At 40.3% G+C, this 17,028-nt stretch overlaps 1 protein-coding gene across 3 annotated transcripts in view; it reads right to left on the bottom strand.

The window, feature by feature from the left end:
* The window catches only part of macrod1 (mono-ADP ribosylhydrolase 1), a 173,748-nt gene that overhangs the window by 44,803 nt on the left and 111,917 nt on the right, over nt 1–17,028 (bottom strand). For 2 of the 3 annotated variants that reach the window (XM_008420436.2, XM_008420435.2), the window contains exon 5: nt 8,347–8,463. The exons of the other annotated variant lie outside the window; for it this stretch is intronic. In XM_008420436.2, the coding sequence (XP_008418658.1) occupies nt 8,347–8,463 (117 nt within the window). The remainder of the gene's footprint in view (nt 1–8,346; nt 8,464–17,028) is intronic. 3 annotated transcript variants of the gene reach the window in all.

Here is a 17,028-nt window from a genome sequence, read left to right as displayed (position 1 = left end):
AAAACCAGTTTAAACGGAACAGATCAAAAAAGCAAAGTGTGGCCTTCAATCAGGCTCTACGTGACACAGGAATTGAAATGCAGTTTCATTTCAGCTCCGACATGTGGTCTGGCATTTCTCTCTGCAGCATGAATGCAAAAAGAAAACTGCTCAGTTTAGAAGCACCTACTGCTTTTGAGACGAGCTGCCGACAGGAGCAGCGCTGCATGTTCAGCTACAGGGCAGCGAAGGAAGACCTTACAAAGACACTGTTTGGTTTTTAACTTCCTCTGAGTGATCATTTCACATTTAAATAAAGCCCAAATCAAACCACAGCTGTTGTTTTTAACTATACTAACGGTAATTTCTGTCGGGCTGCTGTGGTGCCCATAAAACCAAGCAGCGCAGAGCAGAAGGCGGGAAAGAGCTCTCAAGTGATGCTTGGTTAACGTTAAAGCCTTAATGGGTCACATTTGTGTCATTTCGCACTCGTTATGTTTTCCGACAACAGAAACAGGAAAATACATAAATGAGAACATATCATTGGGAATTCGGCTGTGCTAAAAGCCGGACCCTACGGGCGGAGAGAGCTGGAGAAGCAGATGGAGGGGACTGAGACGAAACCCACCTGAGAATGAGCGACACTGGAGCACAAAAGACGATATGAAAATGCAATAAACCCAATCTGAGTGCTTGTTTATAGTTTCACAGAGATCCTCAAGCTGCCATAACTACTATCTGTCCTCATCATTAAAGTTTGAATATTCCTCTATGTTCTGTGGTAACGTAAAGAAAGCCCAAGCAGCCGCAGAGCGCGCACACATGATTACCTTCTTTGGGAAGGCATCGGATGAGTTCGGCTGAGTGATGAACTCAAAGGCAGTATTGACAACCGCTCCTCTCTCCACTCACAACTCTCAATATCCTTCAGCTAAAGACTGTGTCTTCATCAGTTTGGTTGATTCCCAACTCTTGAATCAATCTTCAGCTGCAGCAGCCTGATTTGGTCTTTTTCTGCAAGAACCGCATGGCGCCGGCTGCCGAGCGCCAAACAGCAGAAAAGACGGGCTCAGATTAGCTGATGAGGACTTCACACGTTCATAGGCAGACATTTCTATCCGCGGCATTCGTAGCCTAAAGAGAGAGTTAAACGAGCCAATGTCGGTTTTAAATTCTTCACTTCTCCTCATGAATGTTAATGCCGCTCAGCACCTGCTGGAGAAGTTTAAACAAGCGCCTGCTAAAAACGGCTGACGACTTTGAAGGTGGCATCACAGCGAGGAAGTGAAAGTTTCTGTGTCTCTCCCCAAGTGGCCCGGCTGGCGGAGGTTTGGAGAACCTGAGCTGATCTGACGCCGCTGCCTCATTAGTTATGATAACACGGAGAACAGAACCAGGACTGCTGCAGAGATCCAGATCAGAACGGAAGACGGGTTCAGATGGGAGGCAAAGCTGAGAACAATGACAGGAAGGAAACTGAATTTTATCAGTAGTATTACAACTCAATTCTCGTTTATTGTCACCAGGTTATCACTGAAAACGGACCACGCCATGCAAACTCTGCATGTGACGGGCTGTTTGTGTTAATCTCTGATCTGTCCATCTACTCAAATTCTTCTTGTAGTTTTGGTGCCAGTTTGCATATTTTATTCATTAAAAAATCTCTTTGCCATCACTCTTTTGTCTTTCTATTTTGTTCTGACTTTGATTTGAAACGGAAGGTCATTAAAGTACAAACCTTTCAAACGTGCACAATGCATCAGGAATTTCATCAAAATAACCAAAACGTACTAAAAAATGAGCTTCGTCAAAGTTTTGAAATATTAAGTTGGATTTTTCTGTACTTGTTAAACAGTGAAAGTCTGAATGGCAGCTTCAGTTAACATTTCTGCCTCGTGCCTGTTCGTGTAGAGAAGTGAAGACCTGGTGAGTTTTGCAGCTAATATTTAAAATAGAAAAGCAAGCAAAAGACCCGTAGGGATAAGAATAAGAGGTTCTGCATAGAGTGCTGTTTTAACTGGAAAGCAAAAACATTTATGGTTCTGACCTCCTCCGTTCTCTCTTGACCCCCCTTCCTACATTTTTCCTCAGCAGTGCTGCATCTCAGGACGTTTAGCAGGGGAACACGGCCAGCTGGGAGCTAGTTGGCAGGGTTAGAGGCTTATCGGTACACAGGTGAGCTCTGGTGTGCTCGGTTAACAACGAGTTGGCCGATGTTCCCTTGTTTGACAACTGCCAAACACACAGAGCGGTTCTCCTGTGCGCGTGAGCGATCTGTGGCAGCCATCAGGCAGAAAGGTGAGCAACAAGCCGAACAACAACTTAACCTCCCTTACAGGTGCTTCTCAATTAATCAGAACAGCAAAGAGGAGTTCACTAATTTCATCAGTTTTATTGAAAATTCATATAGAGGATCATCACAAAAATGAGCGATAGATTTTAAGCTGATTATATTTAGGTAAAATTCTGATTATTATGGCTTAGAGCCAATAAAACCCAACATTTTGTTTTTTTTTCAGAAAGTTAAACAGACAGGTAAGGCCAATAAAATAAGATTGTCTAGTAGAGTAAATGTACTTTAACACTGAAGCCGAAGACTCGATGCAATCTGCTGTTGCAGAAAAACGTTTCCTTAGATCTAAATTTATTAAAATAATTTGAATAATAAGCTTGTTTTGATAACTCGGATCAATTGGAATGCATGTATGACTGAATTGAAATTATTCTTTGTTGATTACATGTGTTGTAAATTGGTGCTATATAAATAAACAGCATTTTCATTTAAGCTACAAACATCAAACTAATCTTATATAAACTCTGAAATATATCCCTCTGTGTGATTTAGCAGTTTTACCTTTTGAATTACTGATTACACGTATCGAGAAGCAGCCGTTTATGTTGTCTAAAACACAAATGGGTGCAGCTGAAATGTTTGAGCTGTCATTTGTAAACATCCCGACCCTGCATGCGAACTTTGGGTGTTGCTAGGTTACGATAAAGTGATGCTGCTGGCTAAGTGGCGGCAGGATCATCATGGATGGTCTGTGTGGAGGGCTGACAGCTCGTCCCCTGGATATCTGGCAACTTGTGAGTCAGACGCTCTTGAAATCCAACATCTGGTGGCAAGCCCGTACAAATCAAGATCAAAGTGCCAGTCCATGAGATTGGACCCGTCTCTCAGCCAATCCACCCCTCTCCTGTCGAGTTTCATTTCATTTCTCGCCCTTTTCCAGGGCTCTGCTTCGCTCACGCTTTGGTTTCCTTGCTAGCTTTGTTATCCCTCCTTCTCTTGCTGCTGTCTTGCCTTTCTCTCCCCCCACCTGCAGAGAGGTAATCAAACCCTGTTGTGAGTGTTTAAGCACTGAAGCAGACGGATGTTGAATTATTCTCGGGACTTAATATTTTGTCTGCTAGGAGGAAGAGCCAGCCTTCACGCCACATGCTGGGTAATGGTCGTGCACACATGAGCGCGCTGCAGAGAGGCTCGTGCAGACACCCACACGCAGTCAGTCGGTGAGTCAGAAAGCTGTCAGTCATCCAGATCTCATGCTGACAGAGTTACAGGTACCAGAGTGATAGGACCTGACAGGCTGCTCTCGCCGTCTCCACTGATACGCCACCGTCCTTACTGTACGCGCAACACGCACACGCTGAAGTAGCAGACTGGAGCCAGACAAAGGCGCACAGTGATCAGCAGCAGCAGCAGCATCATTTCACAGACACACAAACTACAGCTAAGTCTCTGAAAGTTACACAAGCTAACCAACAAAGAGGAACAGGAAGTGTAAGAACCCATCTCCCCATAATTCCCCCCTGTATTGAGCTTCCCTCTCATCCCTGCTCTCCCCCACGATGTTGCTGCTGCTGCTGCTTCGTTTCTCCTCTGCACCGCTCCCCCCTTATCTCTCACTTCTACTCATGTTCTCCTTTCTGCCTTAAGCTCGCCTTTATCAGCTATTCTCTCGCTCCTTTTTGTCTCCTCTACTGTGAATATAAACTCTCCATGGGACCAGACGCTGATATTACACAGCTTCCTTGTTGCTTTCATCTCCGCTGCACTCATACCTACACACACACACACACACACACGCACACACACACACACACACGCACRCACACACACACACACACACACCTGGGTGGCCATAACACTGTACAAACTTGGCTCCCGCATTATTGCAATACCTATTAGCGCCATCATTCTTTACAATCCCACAGCTGAGTTTTTTTTCCTCGTCTGCTGCATCTAATGCTGACTCAAATGATGTCATTACTCGGGCGATTTTATCAGATTTTGTGCAGCTCTCTGAAGCCACAAATGGTTTTATTGAATTTTCTCTACATACTAAGCAGCACTGCCCTGAAGCTGTGAAACAAACTTTGAAGTCTGAGATGAGAATCAGCGCACTTCTGCTTTCAGTGTCTAATTAGGAAAAATAATCCTGCTATTCAGAGTCTAAATGGCTGATATCCTTATCACTATTTATTGTTTGGTATTTTTTATGAGGAGTAAAAGGCTTGATGCCGTTGTCCTGTGTTAAAACTACCACTCACTGTGAAGCAGGGGTACAATATTACAATAAAGCTGAATCACATTTCTAGAGTGATCCAACACTGGCCCTCCCCCTCTTTCTATCCTACAATTCAATTTAAACTGCAAATGAGAAATGGGGCGCTCTTCTTTAAGCTGATACGGGATCAGTTCTCGCTGATTTCTACTACAAAAGTCTAAATTAGGCATATGAAAATTTGACTGAAGCTTATTGCTGCTCCTGATGGAGATCACTCTGTCCTCTGGTTCAACTCTGAGTCAGAGCTAAACAAGTTAACAAGAACTAGTTCAAAAGATGAACTATATTGCTCTCAATTAGAAAACAAAGTTTATTTTATTGACATTTTAACACAAATTGGCAAGCTAGAAGTTATTTTTACCTTCCTGATATTTAATGGGAAAGCTTTCCACAGCATTAAAGAAATTAAAGAGTTCTTATAATTGTTTAGCAGCTTTTAGAATGTAAGGAAAAAAAACATAAAGCTGCATCAAAAGTTATATTTACATTATTTTTACACCCTGTTTTGTAATTCAGATTGGGATCAGCAACAGCTTTCCACATGCATGACTTGATTTCAATGTGGAAACATAATGGAGCAATTCTCCCCTCTGCTCAAAAAAGTTGCTTTTGCATAAAATCCCTCCTGTAAAGAAATATTTGACTTATTGGATGAACTCATGTCTGGCTCCAGATGATTGTTTTTCTGTTTTTGTTTTCGACTTATTTCAGGGCTTCGTTCTCTCGCCGAACCCCTGGGTTCTCTCTGGGTACTCTGACTTCCTCCAGTCCTAAAATGACCGGTAGATTAACTGGATCATGTCAAAAGTTCCCCTTTGACCCTTCAAGATATAAACAATTAATGGATGGATCTACCTAAAGCAAACACAAGTAAGTTAAGTCTAGATTATGAGGCTTAAAACAAGTTTTGTAGGTGCATAACAGCAGAATGAACAATCAATAATTTTCTGAGGAATGAAAATAGTAAGATAATGATTTAATTGGCTAAATTATTAATATATTTCTTATTGCAGTGGACCATTTCTCCTTTACTATTGAGCCAAAACCTCTGAGAGGCACAATTTAACTGAACATGATCTACGAACATGGCTATTCTCTTAGGCTACTTCTGTTTTATGTCCTCAGCATCAAATATTTACAGCAACTCAGAGAGACAGTCTGTAAAACACAGCAGTTTTTAAGTGTTTCTTTATTGGTCTGATTGTACTGAATTTAGTTGTTCCATTTGATCAGCAGTTCAGCCATTTTACTGAGATATTTGTACCAAGATGCCTCCATTCTGATGAAATATAGATAAACCAGCTGCTGGATGCGTGTTAGCAGCAAGCATTGCATGGTTCACTTAAATCACAATGGGGATTACAATGGTTTTATTGAAAATATAAGTTTCATTTGGACATGACTCCCTTTTCTTTTAACTTAACATTTAGTTCACCAATCTTACCAAACATGGAGAACCAACACCTTTTTGCTCTTTCCTTTGTTTTATTGTTTTGTTTGTAATTCCTTCTAGTTCATGTAAAGCACTTTGAACTGCCTTGTTGCTGAAAATGTGATACATAAATAAAGTTACCTTACCTTAAAGTCGTTTTATTGATGATATTTAAAATAATAATGTAGCTTTAAGATTTGCAAGCAGACAAGATGCCAAGTTGGACCAGTGACTGACTAAAGATATAATTCAATTGATTTAAACATTGATAATTTGATTATCTTTCTTTAATTTAATCTAAATGAAATGTAATTTAAACCACCTTTAGGCAAAGTCATATATTCAGTGACCAAATATTTAAGGGTGAGCAACACAAGACCCAACGGGGACGTCAGCATTTTTAATTAGCAGATAAATGAAGAGACAAATATTACATTTGACAGTTTTTTTAAGTCTAAAACTTTTCCTATTTGCAGTCCCATAAGGAAAATTGAAAGAGGTGTTTCCTCTTTCACTAAAGCACCCAGTAAAATATTTACCATCATGTAGATGCTTCACTTCTATCATTTTCTACACACTTTGGAGAGATGCCATTCATATTTATTTTGAGAGCCATTTACTGAGATACAAATGGATAGAGCGTGTTATTGTGGTAAATGTAATGCAGCCTGTTGGTGCTGAAAATGATCCACTTCAACTGTAAAGAAAAACACTTTGTAAAGTGAGTTTAAACAGCAGGTTAAAGCAATCAGCTGTGTGGAGCCCATCCCCCACCTGCTGCTGTGCACTGGTGGTCAGCTCACTGAAAGAAGGCTGCTACACTTCGTCCACACTTACAGCAAAAACAGTTTAATCTGTTTGGAAACATTTCTGATGATAAAGAATAAATAAATAATAAGAAAACGGTAGAGATGGTGTGAAAACTGAAGAAGCAACACCAGTTTTGTGCCAGTTCCTCTCAATCAGGAACCGGTTCCAGGTTCTGTTCACATCATTAAAACTGAATTATTCATGTTCACAGTTCAGGGCCCGTCTCGTTAATCCTTCTTATGAAACACTTTTTAACAACATTCTGTGAAACAGTTATCCTACTCAAAAAGGAAAGTGCCAGCTCGCTTACATCGGTTTGATTCTCACCTGCTGTCTGCACTCAAATGGCTCAAAGCTCATTTTTACCTAATTAAGTGAAATTTTGACAGAAATGTTGCCCTTAGTGTTGCTTTTTAATTGTAGCTCTCTTAAAGTACAGGTTTGGTTTCCTTCTTCAATAAAATCTTGTTTCTGTTTAAACTTGCTAATTACAAAAAAGAAGATAATATCAGTGCTGCTAGTTTTGCTACTTATCTGATCACAGAGAAACCTGCAGCTTCATTCTCTGTTTGACTTTTTTTTTTACAACTAAAATATTATTGTATACCAAAATAAACTGTGTTTCCAAACAAACAATAATATATTTAACATTGTAAACAAGAATCTGGTCCATGCAGTTGAATTCAGCAGCAGTTCTGTATAATTTCTGTCTTTCTTATAATTTGGCTTAATATTTTCCTGTCAGACTCACGTGAAGTGACAACAGAAACCTGGTGCAGTTTAGAGGTTTGAGTTCAGTTTCCAGTTTATATTGTTATATTTGAAGAAAAAAGTCTGGGTTTTAAATGTTCTGATTCTTCTCAGAATAATAAGACTAAAAATTTTCCTAATTGGGTCTCAATTCACATCTTTGGTCCAGAGAAAGATTAGTTAAGATTGCCCAGTTCATTAAAGTGTTGAACAAAGTTATAGTTTTACTACAGTTGTACAGCTACAATCACCAATAAGCTTCTGCCGGAGCAGATGGCCCAGCTAACTGAACAGATAACATTAGCTTGCTACAATTACACGATAAAGAGCAGAACAACAAAATGTTAGTATATCAGGATCTTAAAAGCTGATTTAAATTATAATGTTATAAATTATAACTACAATAAATAAAACATTATTATAGCTGTGAAAGCTAAAACATGGAGTAATTCTTCTTGTAAAAAATGAATAAAATAAAATAAATTTGACCATATTGGTTTACATTTTGTGTAAACTATAATGACACTGTGATATTTTAACTCAGATTAATCATACCGTATGAATCTCAAGCCTAATTTCGACATCAAATAAACCCTAAACTCTGCTTTCTGAAAACATTCTCTGCTCTTCTTGCGTCTTTACAGGAAATTGAACTGTGCAGATTCCTCTCTGCTGCAGCCACCTTGCATCATTGTCACCCTTTCCCACACATTCACACCTGGATGTGGTCCAGCAGCACCACACCGAGCCGCCTCACCCAAGCTGCTGAGAGCTATGCAAACACTCATGACACTTTACACTCACACTTTGCCGGGAGGCCGTAGCCACAGGTGATCTTGGCCTCCCCCGTCTCGCAGCCGTGGAGCGAAGCACACTCGTTCTTGAGCAGCGGACCCGCAGCCCGGTGGATGGCTCCGTCCACTGCAAACAGACAATGGGAGACTCAGGCAGCTGGTCTGCTTCTGTGAATCCGCTGAAATCTGACTGCTTACAGGAGCTCAACCTTTGTTTCAAGTCCAGCGGGCATGTTCACCGGAGCCCCTGCTTAGTGGGAATTGGACCTGGATGATGTATGCATTTGTTGGGATGGCTGGGAGTTTGTGTCATCTAAAGACTCCTGCTCAAGTCGAACCACATCGCTCTTTGTACGCGAGGGTCTTGAATGGATTTCAGGGTTCCTGCCTTCGGTAATTACTTGATTTAATGTGTTATTAAAGACTCAGCTGATCTGAGTTTTTGGTCAATTAGCCATTATTAATTAAATTATCATAAATCTACATAACACTTAGAAATGAGCGTCTATTTCTGATCCCCGCCACATCTAAAGGCCGTGACTGTGTTCATTTCCAGAAGGGCAATGAAGCAGCAAAAGCAATTTTACAGCAGAGCCAATTACGCTTCAAGTTGGAAGTTGAATTCCTTGCATCCTATAAAGTCAATACTCTCACAGACTTAGACTAAGCAGTTTTATCATCCAAGTTCCCACATTTAGATCCAATATTTACCCATCCATTTAACTAATTTTTTTTTAGTTATTTAGTGATTAAAACTCACTAAGTTTTACCAACTCTTTTAATTAACGCAAATCGTCCTGTGATATGATTGGATTGTGCTCAGATTGTGTATAAGTAGCAATCACAATTGAACACAGTGCTGAAAAAATTGCAGAATCCAATTTGATTTGTAATGTTTTTCTAACTCAGCATAATGAGGAACCTCTGCAGTATTTTTGTGTGTTTTGTGTCCTCAGCAGGGCAGAGATGAAAGGAAATTGAGGGATGAAAGAGCCTGGAAATGATGTCCTTGGAAAATTGTGTTTCAGGCCGTTTGTTTAGCAAAAAAAAAAAAAGTGGGGGGAAAAAGACCACTCCTGCAGCAAGAGCACTAGCAATTTATTAAAAATGTTCTAAATTACTTGTTTTCATAGCATTTGTTTTATCAATATTGGAAACAACTGATTGAAGGATGTTTTTTTTTGCGGTTTCACATGACTGAAGCAGCAGTAAGAAAGGTACTATTGATATTTTGGATAAAGGGAAGACTGAAAACAAAATATGAGAATAGACGACAGCTTCACTGATTGACACAATCTTGTTCTAAACAGAAACATCACAACAAATCACCTTCAGGAAGACAATTTATGAATACATTCACAAACGTCTGAACAATTTTTTTATTATTCTTATAATTTTTTTTAGGATTTTGAAGCACTGCTTGCCGTTATCTCTGCCAGGCAGCCAGAGAAATCGATGTGCTGGGAGTCGAACCTACTGTAGCTAGGAAGCTCTGTGGAGGACTGGTGGCTTCTCCGTATTTTAAACCTGCTCCATTCCTATCCCAGTGTTTGAAACAACTTTAAAATGGTAACAATCCAATTTCTTGCACTTCAAATTCTGATCTATTTGCTTGAGAAAATATCATACCGTCATCTGCAATTCAAGTTGACTGTTTTAGTTTTCCATTAGTTTTTCAATTCATGGTTTTGTAGAAAGTAAAATAAGACCCATTGTTGGAAATGTAAGCCTGGAAAGGAGTGTTTCCTGTCCACTGTCACCACGTGCATTATTAGTACGAAGAATTGCTACGTTCACACAGCAGGTCTAAACGCTCAATTCAGATTTTTCTCGCGTGGTCGTTTATACTCAATAAATTGGTTAACGACTCCAAAGCAACCTGCAAGCGCACAAAAAAAATCCCCGCAGATGTCGCACAGCAGCGAATTGTTCACAGAAGTTACAATGGACGTTGGCATCTATGGATCAATTTTAATGTTATTGAGAGCTGACAGCACTGCCACAAAAGCTAAACAAGATGAAAGAAGGTATAACTAATAGTGATGACCTTCTGTGGAGTATTAACTTATGTAGAGAAGTGGTGGGATTGTGATATAACACACTTCACTGACACGCACTTCTTTCACAGATATAATTTTCAGCCATTGTTTATGTCTGTATTGGCTGCATCTGGATTCTTCTGAGGCAGAATGTCTCGTATCGATGATGTAAGAGTTGGAAAAAATGTGACATGACCTTTCAGACTGCTTTAAAACAATCGTACGCATATTCAGATTTTTTCAGACATCCATGAAAAAGTCAGATATGGAGAAAATCAAAAATCCATAAACAGATGTGGGTTACATTTGCCTGCTGTGTGAACGTAGCCACAGTAGGTGTCTGGGTTTCTTTAGAAAGCTGTCCAAAGTTGGTCCTGGAGGACAGGTTTCATGCACGTTTTTGTTCATTCCTCAGTTCAACGCACATGGATCAAATGAAGGTTTCACTGGCAGGCCTCTGGAAAGCGCTTCACACTGCATTCAGGCATCCACACGCTGATGGTGGTAAGCTACAGCGTAGCATTACCTGTAGCTCTCTGACCAGAAGGCGAGGTGGGTAAAATGTCCTGCCCAAGGACAACAACAGAGATGGAGCTCGAACGGACAACCCATCCACTACAGAATGAACTTTAACCTCCTGAGCCACCGTAGCAGGAGGCTGGAGAACGACAAGTCAAACATGTTGCAGCTTTTCTCTCTCTCAACTCTTCAGCAGCCATCCGAGTGTTACTGTGAAGTGTCTGTTCAGCCTTAATCACCGACCAGTGAGGTCACGACATGTCACCTCTGCTGTGTTGTTAAATTGCAACACAGAGGTTAGTTCTGTAAACGGTTTGCATTGGATTGACTTTAAATTGCATCAAAAAGTTAACCAGCCATCCAGTGTTTTTTAATCATCCGCAGCATCTGCTCTGTGCCAAGATGTTAAAGACTCTGCTTTTGTGCTGAAAAAGATCTAAAGTCAGAGTGTGGTGTAAACAATTCGTAATTAGCCAAGAATAAAACACATCTGTCAGTAGCGGCGCTGTCACTGCATTGGGAAACTTGTCAGCTCTTGGTGAAAATAGTCCTGTAACACCCATCCATATGTCACAGCTCAGCATGTCGGCCCGCAGTGCTCGTCTCTGTCTGACTGTATACAGACCAGCTGTTACAGCGGTGTGCGAGTAGCTCCAGGCAGGGGTCTGATGTTATCTCAACGTTATTGTGTTAAGTTGGCATCTTGCATGCAGTGCCGAGCCGTGGTGTGCCTCGTCATGCTGTGCCGTGTCAAACTAAGGCTGCACAGTGAGCGAAGCACAGGAGCGGGGGCGTGACAGACGAGCTCTGAACACTGGCTACCCTCCTCAGGGTCCACCAAAACAAGCTCCGATGTGTGTGTGTGTGTGTGTGTGTACGTACGCGTGTGCGTGTGTGTGTGTGTGTGTGTGTGTGTGTGTGNGTGTGTGTGTGTGTGTGTGTGTGTGTGTGTGTGTGTGTGTGTGTGTGTGTGAAACACTGCATGTCGATGAGAGTGTGTAACTTCTCAGGCTGAGTTTTCTGTGTGTTTCTGTGTGTATTTGGACACGGCAACTTTGACGCAGCCCGACTGTGAAACAGAAAGTGTGATAAGAGGGAGAGAAGGAGAGATGAGGGGAAGCAGCAGATGTAAGAATATTCAGCTGGGAGGAAGAGGAAAATACACGAAAAGCAGAGACAAAAGTAAAATAAAAGGGAATTAAGCACACTTTTGTTTCTTTTTTCATTTGAAGTAACACACACACACAGTAGATAAACGTATTACTGAGCGATGGTTTATCAGAGTATACCAGCTCCAACTGGACATTATTCACTGGAATAATCTCATTAAAAAGCAAACAAAAACAGGCATGTTAAAGCTGCAGTATTTAACTTTTTTTTTTTAATAGTTTTTTTTGTTTTGTTTTTTTACATATTTGTTAAAACTATCACTGATTTGTGACAGTATATAAGATGAGACACAATCTGTAAAATTAATCAAGCTCCTGCTGTCAGCAACATAAACACACATCTTGGTCAGAAACAACCAATCAAGAGTCAGGAGGAGGGTCTTAGCTCCACCAATCATACATGCTGCTCACATCCTCCTGCTACGTTACAGCTAGTTCAACACAACAAAGTCTGCCAGGAATGCTCTGGTTTTAGCAAATCCATCAATGACAGAGGATAAACAGTTTTCCTGCAATAGTAATGTCGTTTAACCATCATTGAGCAGCGCATACACGAGGATTACTGATAGCACAAAGATCTTTCTCCTGGTTCTGATTGGTTGTTTCTGACTGGGAATAGTAGTTCTGGGTGGAGGAGGAGATTGATCCTTTCACAGATTATCAGTCTCACATTCTACTGTCAGGACATGGTGACAGTTTTAACTAATTTCCGTAAAAGTTATATACTGCAGCTTCTATGCAGATAAAGATTTGGATTTTAATTACATCTTTTAGATATGTGAGCATGAAGCAGTGATACTAAACTGGTCCCCAGGCAGATGCCAGTGCACAAACTCATCCAATTCGGCCCTTGAAGTATTAAGTTTTTCCTAGAATACGCACAATCTGATGAATGAGTCAGTTGTATCACCGCTCAGAGCAGAATTATGACTGCAGTGAATGAATTATGCTCTCAAACAGATAATATTCATGAGCAAGTTCTGGCCTCAACATGAACAAAGTTGGCCTTTATATGCTGATGCTTCAAATGCACGACACAATTCTTCTTTTACAGAAAAATCCTGCCATTATTCAACAAGTAGGAGCTGAAGAGGAGCCAAAAGCCTGAATTTTTCATAGATTTTTAAAATCAAGAACATTTTTATGTAATGAAGCTTAAACAAGACACAAGGTAAAGATGAACCAACCAAAAAAAATTCCTCTCACGCTAACGTGAGATACTAGAGAGCAAAAGAGACAAATAAATAGGGCAGAATTAAACCCTCATTTATTCAATAATAATATTTATAATCTACTAGTTTCACTCGCCTGCTTGGTAAAACAGTAGACAAAATAACATTTAGTGTACTTTAGTGTACAAAAGAAATATTTTTCTATACCAAAATTAACTGTTTCCAAATTAACATGTGTCTGATGCATTTACAACATTAACTTTTACATTGTAAACAAGGATCTGGTCCATGCAGAGAAGCTACAGAGACATCTAACATAAATCAAAGAATGTAAATTCAATTTCTTCTGAGGCCGGTTTAACCAAATGTTTTCTAAAAACGGCATTTGCTCGACTAAACCAGCCCTCAGCAGAGTTCTCTTGAGAAGACAGAAAATATGACACTGACTTTTATTAAAACATTGAGAAAATTTGGTTGAAAAGCTGTTTGGGTCGAACGACTGGGCTTGCCAAGCCTGATTTTAGTAAATTTTTTATTTTTCTGAGCTTTCTGGATTGGCTAAAATAAAATACGTCCATCTTATGTTTGGGGAAGATTAACCTAAAGCTCTAAAGCAAACAAAAATCTTTATTGTGTCCTGGCTTCTGTCAAAACAAATGCAGCTTTACTTCATGCGCTGCTGCCTTCAAACATAAACTTTGATGCCATTTTTGTTTTATTGTTCCCTCTTAAGTTGTGTTTGTATGGAGGACGTATTCTACCAGAATTCAAGAGAAGCCATTTTTATTTAAAGTCAAGACTGAAATCAACTGAGGGAATCTAAAACAGGAGAACCCTAAAAGAAGGCAGCGACGACACGCTGTGATCCTATTGGCCGGGACGGTTACCAGGCAGAGTTTCCACTTTGTTCCAAGACGCCGAGCAGACCTGAGGTAATGGTTTAACCTTTGCAGGGAGGTTTGAGTGGAAGAAAGAAGCAAATAGAAGGAGAGACATTTTGTGCAGAAAGGATTAAATCTGAGTGAAGAAAAATAGCTTTGAGGAAGAGCTGAGAATATTTGAGTGTGAAGACAATTTTAAGCGCGAACCGCGTTTGAGATTGAATATAAAAGGTTCTGCACTTAAATTGAAAATGTATCCAGAATGTTCAAAGGAAAATTTCCCCGTGTACCTCCAGTGTTTTTAATCATTTTTCATGGAAAATAAGAGCAAAGGAAACATGACAACACCGTCAGAGTGAAACGGATTCAATAAAACAGACAGGCTCATCAAAGGATGTTCGCCACACTGTCTGCTGTGAAAAATATTGGCCCTTGAGCAAATAGTGCTGATAACCCCTGTCATAAACTACTCATGCCTGCATGTTCACATAACCTGATTAATGCATTGTTTGTGCAGCTTGATGAATTGATCCGCTTAAATCAGGGCCACAGAGCTGACCTGAAATCAGATGTGCCACTTCCATGCTGAGGCGGCACAAGCTGAAATAACAACAGGATCCCACCGAGCCATGCAGGATCTACAACGCCTCACATCTAACAAACTTTTCTACCAATCCACAAGTCAAAATTATAGCAGGATCCATCTTCTAGGGCTCCAAGCAATCTATTTTTGGCAAAACACCAGGCAGACTTTATTGGTGGTGACAGTCGACAAAGAAGGCTTGTGTTCACTGAAGGCTTCGTCTTGAAGCAGACTGCTGGAAATGTCAGAAGACAAAGGATTTGGTTCTCCACTCTCTCTGGAGCGGCCCTACAGTCCATCACTACTGAGATACAGATTCATAAGAGAGAGAAGATCACTGACACCATCTGTGAAGATTCTCTGAACTAGACGCATCGAGTGACCCCTTTTATCTATTTTGTAATGTTACAGCCCAGATCTTCAGGGTGTTTTATTGTAATCTTATGTGATAGACTAATGAATAAAAAGCGTCTGCAAACATCAAGTATCGTCAGCTAGATTTATGACTGTACTGACTGGGCCGATTTAAGGCAAGAATAAAAGCTTAGCTATAACCCATTCCATTGTAACTCTGGCTGTATGTCGAATCTTGTTTTCCTGGTGAGAGCTGCTTCTGTTTATCCAACTCAGATCAACTCTAATCAACTTCCCTTCCCGCTGAAGAAAAACTGGGTACATTGACGACATACCCAGCTATCCGCTATAGCCAGTGGTAGTTTTCTGCCACACAGCAGCTTATGTATGGGGTAAAATGTTCTACTTTGGTCTTATTGGGCCAGATCTCATTCCACATATGCTTTGGTATCTTAAAGCTGTTTCAGAGAAGAGACAGGTCTCTAAAGCCGCTTGCACATCATCAAGTCTTCCTCTAACTGGTTACAGTTCAGTTTGGAGAGTCTCCATTAGCGTCTGTTTCTCACCATTGTGGGCGTGAAAGCAGGAGCTGTGGTTGGTTCTCCGATGATGATGTTAGCAGCGACATTCAGCAATGGAGAACATCGATTAACTCAACTAAACCCAAATATTTCATTTTGTCTTATAGAAATGTATTGCTGGTCCAAAACATAAAAACAGATCAGATGAGGCGAGTATTTTTTGCTACATTTACAAATCTGTCTATATCGTAGAAATCTTTTGGATTTAGGTAATGCAGCCAGGAGATGTAAACCAGTATCTATACAAGAAGTTTACTGATAAAAAAAAACAAAAAAAAAAACCCAAACAGAGTAAAATGCACATCATGCCAAAGTAACATCATGTAGTTCCATTATTTCCCACCGGTCACCTTTAAACTGTGGCTCCGACAGATTGTTGACCAGAGCCACAGTTTCTCACTTGTTCATTGAGCTTCTGTTCTTCATAGAGATGCGTTCCTTGCAGCGTTGCTAGATCACAGCGATTTAGCTGCAAACTTTGACGCATGTGCTCCTACAGCTCCTCAAGAGTAAACTCAAAATTATAAATGTTAAAACTCTTTAACTGCTCTTCCATACTGAGCAGCTCTCCGCCGGTCCACTGCGTTGGTTGAGACGCTGTTTGAGTTTGCAGTGACATAAATCACAGCGCAATCAATGAATGCAGACTGTTGTCAATCAAACTGCTTTGGCGCAGAAAACAGCTCGGTGTGGCTTGTAGTAACCCTGAAGTGAGGTGAAGGTGTTCAAAGCTTAAAGTGTTTTATAACCTAGCTCTGCTCTAAACTTCTCCATAGCGTTATCCATCATCTGCCTGCTGTAGTCCTTGGTTTTGATATTTGTTCTCAATGTTCTCTAACAAACCTCTGAGGACTTCAGAGAACAGCTGTACTTATAATAGACTCTGCCTTTCTATTAGATGATCTCTAAAAGCAATTAGGTACAATTAATTTATTTAGGGGCAATGAAGTAAAGGGGAGCAAAGATACTTATTCATAAGGCAACCAAACACCATTAACTTTGCTAGTCTATCACATAAAATCCCAATAAAACACTGAAGTTTGTAGTTTTTCTGTGACAAAATGTGGATGTGAACGTTATGAATACTTTATTGATATTGCAGAAAACTAAGTTCACTCACACATAAAACTCACAAAGGGGTCAAATATGAAAAAGTGTTCTCTAAAAGGGATGATAAATGGGAGGGCTGTGAGGCTAAATGGTGTGCTGCCCTCCTCACTGAGACAGCTGAATTCCTTCCCTTGTATCTGGGTTAGTTTTGCCAATACTGATATAAGGTGATTAGTTTTATCAACGAGATCTGGGCCAAGACTGCTCTCACCCATTAGACCTCCCTGCTTCCCTGAATTATGTGTGTCTGCTTCAGTTAAATCTTAGATAACTTTACCTCATAA

The sequence above is a fragment of the Poecilia reticulata genome, linkage group LG10, assembly GCF_000633615.1.
Source record: "Poecilia reticulata strain Guanapo linkage group LG10, Guppy_female_1.0+MT, whole genome shotgun sequence".
Taxonomy (NCBI): Eukaryota; Metazoa; Chordata; class Actinopteri; order Cyprinodontiformes; family Poeciliidae; genus Poecilia; species Poecilia reticulata.
Note: the sequence above shows the minus strand (reverse complement) of the source record. Positions and strands in the feature narration are given on the sequence as shown.